General features: G+C 34.3%; 1 protein-coding gene and 1 long non-coding RNA gene across 2 annotated transcripts; one reads left to right on the top strand and one right to left on the bottom strand.

Annotated features, from left to right (window-relative positions):
• The first annotated feature begins 326 nt into the window (after positions 1-326).
• On the top strand, positions 327-1,763 carry LOC131603244 (uncharacterized). Its single transcript, XR_009284271.1, has 3 exons — positions 327-643; positions 797-934; positions 1,168-1,763. It is a non-coding gene; the product is annotated as an uncharacterized LOC131603244 (long non-coding RNA).
• Positions 1,764-1,788: 25 nt separating this feature from the next.
• Positions 1,789-4,368, bottom strand: LOC131603243 (uncharacterized). Its single transcript, XM_058875542.1, is given in 5 exon segments — positions 1,789-2,334; positions 2,456-2,523; positions 2,613-2,705; positions 3,591-3,760; positions 3,763-4,368. Coding segments are annotated over 5 exon segments (927 nt in total). The 5' UTR covers positions 4,199-4,368; the 3' UTR covers positions 1,789-2,174.
• Between the last annotated feature and the right edge of the window lie 239 nt (positions 4,369-4,607).

Raw genomic sequence — 4,607 nt, 5'->3', positions numbered from 1 at the left:
TATTTGTATGAATTTTCATTAGTTAGTTTGTAAGGAGTCGGAGAAAAATTCAATATTGATGTGATGGCAAAATATTAAAACACCCTATTATTAGCTATAAAATGTAGTCAAGTGAGAGAGGTTAGTTGAATCCAATTAATAAGGTCAGATCTCTTCCTAAGCGTGTGTATCTCCTATAATAAGTTTTGTTTATTAGTGATAGACTGATAGCCAAGTGTTTATATAATTAAAAAGTGTGAATAAGTCAGCATGCATCTCCTATTTATAATTCTTGCGTTTACTAAAACTACCCAAGCATACATACAAATAACAAATTGGTGGATTACTCAATATATATGTGCCATATATTGTTGTTTTTTCTATTTTCAAAATCATAACCAAAACTCTGGGTTTGAACATGTGAAGGAACAAATCATGGATGCAATGACGGAATATAAAATAGGAGAGAACATGATAGAAAATTTTGATGATGATGATGAATATTATTGGAATAACCGATATGAAAGCGAAAGTGAACATTTGGTAATGGTTGGACAACATGGAATATTTAATATTCCTTATTGTACTACATGCTCTACGTACTTAGAAGTTGCTGCGAAAGGAAAATCAAGAACTTTCAATATCTTTGATCCTAACTCCTAAGGTATATTTCTTAACTTGTAGTTTTTCTTAGCCCCTCTTTGCTTTCTAAGAAAAATTATGACATGCTCAATATTTTAAATATGGTTGTAAGTCTAAATTAATTAGTATTCATGATTTAATGATTCACTAACTCTACTAAGTTGCTATTTTGCAGTTTAGGTTGGCATAAGTTTCTTCTGAGTCTAGGGAGGTTGGTGCTGGAGATTCAATTGATTGTCCCAAAAGAATTGCTCTTAATTACTTTAAGGGTTATTTTTTCTTGGACTTATTTGTTGTATTACCTCTTCCTCAGGTATATATATTTCTCTGTCTCAATTTTCTTAATTTTTTTTGACATATTTAATTTATTTAATTGTTTTTCCTTCCATATATTACCTCATTATTGTATCAATGTATTAATAAATAGTTGGTGAACTTGCTTGAAAACATGTATATGTAAAGGAAGGAGCAAAATTTATTTTCTTAAAAACACAGGTTTTTATTTATTCCTCAAAATCTTTGACCTAAGATGTTTATTACTTGCAGATAATGATAATGTTTGTCCTACGAGCTTCCTTGGGGTCACAAGATGAAAAGTATATTACTAATTTTCTATACCTAGCAATCCTTGTACAACATATTCATAAATTATGTTTGTCCTACCAGCTTTCTTGGGGTCACAAGATGAAAAGTATATTACAAATTTTCTATACCTAGCAATCCTTGTACAACATATTCATAAATTGTTCAAATTTTTGCCTCTGCTACCAAAATCATATTTGACTTAGCCTTGGAATTTTTTTTTATAAACATTCTCTTTCATTTTCTACGTGACCATTTGTGGATTCTAACTTGGGAAGGAACATATGTATGATGAATGTGTCTTTTCTTAAAGCATATAATGCAATTCATGTTATGTTCATGGGTGCTGTTAATTTCCCACAACCAATCGACTATTTGTAAAAACCTAATTGAGTGTATATATAATGTAAAAATAATTCAAGAAGTAAAACTTTTAAATAATACAAGACAATGACACTTAAAAGAATGCATTGATCAAAAACTATTTTTTATTGAAGCTTCCTTTCTATCCCCTATCTTTCACATACAAAAGAAAAAGACAAATCGACTTTTTAACAACACAAGTGGAGAACAATAGAAGACGTGTAACGAAATAAAATGTTATGCAAATGTTGAAATACATATACAAACAATAAACTAATGTTCGCAATACATATACAAACACTATTGTGTAACCACTGTTCCAGTGTTCCCATAACAATATTTGTATTTGAACCAGATTCTGTCCCCAACCTAGTTTTCTGAATTATGAGTTTATTGTGGTTGATCCCTAAAATTTCCTTTCTGTTGTTCATTTACATCCACACCTTTATGTAATCTTTCTCTTTTCAGAACCATCTTTACAAGCTTCATCTACCCTATCCCATGCAAGAAAATATACAGCATGGCTGTTTACTATGTAATAAGAAAATAGATACACAAACATAGTTGTAATGTAACTGAATCTCTATATTTTCTATAAGTCGACCACATTAATCCAGTTTGGGACCATTACTACGATTTTCTTGCGATGGAGTAACGGAATCGATGAGGAAGGATTTTAAAATCTTATACAGTTTCTTGGGCTTCTCCATATTGATTGCATGCCCTGCATTCTTAACAACAACTAGTTGTGCATTCTCGCCCAGATGCCTACACTCCAGAAGAAAGAGTTCAATGTAAAGTTATAACAATCAAGTGCGAAACATGACAAAATGACGGGGATGAATTGTAGAGGCGTTTTGAAGATAACATTGATAGTGTGCTAAATTACCTTTTCAGTCTGTGCCCTAATTCCAGTGGGAATACCTGGTCCTGTTCTCCCCAGATTATTAGAGTAGGCTGCAACATCACAAAACTGTAACTCTTAAGAAGTTATAATTCAAGAGATTGCAAAAATTAGTGAAACTAAGTCGGGAGAAGAGAGAAACCTGGGTTATCTTAGGAAGATTAGACAGTTTTCTATCCTTATATAATGTTTCAATTAGTTCTTTCTTCTCCTGCCGGTATTCAGTGCACATCACCTGCAAGTATAACCAGTTTTAGAAGCAAATTTTGGAGAATTGAAATAGCCATACTTGTGTATTCATGTCAAGGGATAGACAGTGAGACACTGTACAAACAGAGTCAAAACTTTATTTTCAGCTAAAAAACAACTAGTAAAAATAACGACAAAAGCCTGTTTTTAGATCGATGTATGTAGTAGCTCTATATGAATATATCTCCATTGTTGTTGTCACCGTTCTTCCTTTTAATTTTAAAGTAGTTTTAATCTCTTCCGCACATCAATGGTCAAATCTTAGATAAGTAACTCATAAGACATCCGGTATCAAATAATCAGCAAGAAAACACATCTTCAACTTTTTATGCAAACACATTTCAAATGACACCAACACTGTCAAGCAAAAACAGCAACATACTTAGATTATCCTTTGAGGGACAAGACACAACAAGTGATATCAAATTGAAACACATCAATAGTTACTCAAATTCAAAACTAGTTGGTTGGACTCAACAGCAACAGCAACAATAGTTACTCCTGCCATAATGTTCTACTCAGGACCATGCTTCAATCAAGTCGTTAATAAATTCCATTAAGAACAAATCGTTCATGAACCCGAGTTTGAATCCTGACAATAATAATCTTTAACTAGACTTTACTTCTCTCCCAACCAATCTTCGGATTACTACAGCCCCTTCCCTCAAAACCGGAGTGTTAATACCAAAAAAACACTCAATCAATTCAATAATACAAGATTCTAACACACTAATACCATTTCCTAAAGATCCAAATTCATTCATCATTTCAATAAACTTCAACCTAAATAAGAAATAAAGCATCAAAATAACAAGATTTGTGATCAAAATTTAAAATACCCTTTAACTGAAATTGAAAAAAAACCACTCACATCGATGAAATCAGTGAGAACACAAGTTGGCATAACATTAATAGGCTTAACAAACGCAAGCTGAACAAGCTGCTTCATCTTTTCCGGAGTCTGCGGAATCAAAATAGTAGCAGCTTCATCAATACTCTTAACCCTAAACAACCCTTCCTCCATATCCTTATCTTCCAACACATCACAACCTTCCCCACACGCTCCGGAAACTGCACCGCCAAACTATACCCCACAAATCCACCATAACTAACACCAACAACGTTCATCATCCGAACATCGTGAGCCTCCATTAACGCCGAAACGCACCGAGCCTGAAAAGCTTCGGACCGATCGGGCTGTGTTGTGTACGACTCCCCGAAGAAAAGTAGGTCCGGGACGTAGACATTGAAGCGACGGGTGAGCGGCGAAATGAATTCGTTCCATTGCCACATTGCGTTGGCGCCCATACCGTGGAGGAGGAGGAGAGAAGGTTTGGAGGTTTTGTGGGTTTTGGGGATCCAGCAGTGCATGATGGTGCCGTGGCCGAGATCGGTGGTGGTTGATTTGAGGCCGGCGTTGGAGAAGGAGAAACGGTAGCAGCGGTCACGGTGAGCAGTGAAGCTGAAACAGCCCGCCATGGTTGCGTCACAGTCGGAGCTGAAGCTATGCAGAAAATTGAGTGAACAGTTGTGTTCTCAATTATTGCTGTTTTTAATTGTATGTGTCAAAAAAAGTCTTGTCATTGTTGCATAAAAATTAAAGTAATCGGCACTGAATAAGTCAATTTAGTAGTTCATCAACTATAGGAGTAACATTTTTTTTAGCAATGTTATTGAAAACATTTGATAAGATGGTACCCAGTGTTACCTATCCACATGATTTTGTGAAAACATATTAGTTCAACTATCTAATAATAGGTTTCTTATCAAGACATTTAATTTAATTTTTATAAGATGGAAGCCCAAAAAAGAAAACTATAAAGAAATAACTTGTGGGGATTAGGGTTCGGACAAAATATTTTAATCCAGTCCAAACCGTCAAATCCAT

This window comes from Vicia villosa, linkage group LG5 (assembly GCF_029867415.1).
Source record: "Vicia villosa cultivar HV-30 ecotype Madison, WI linkage group LG5, Vvil1.0, whole genome shotgun sequence".
In the NCBI taxonomy this organism is placed as follows: domain Eukaryota; kingdom Viridiplantae; phylum Streptophyta; class Magnoliopsida; order Fabales; family Fabaceae; genus Vicia; species Vicia villosa.
The sequence above is the reverse complement of the archived record's forward strand: the minus strand, read 5'-3'. Positions and strand labels throughout refer to the sequence as shown.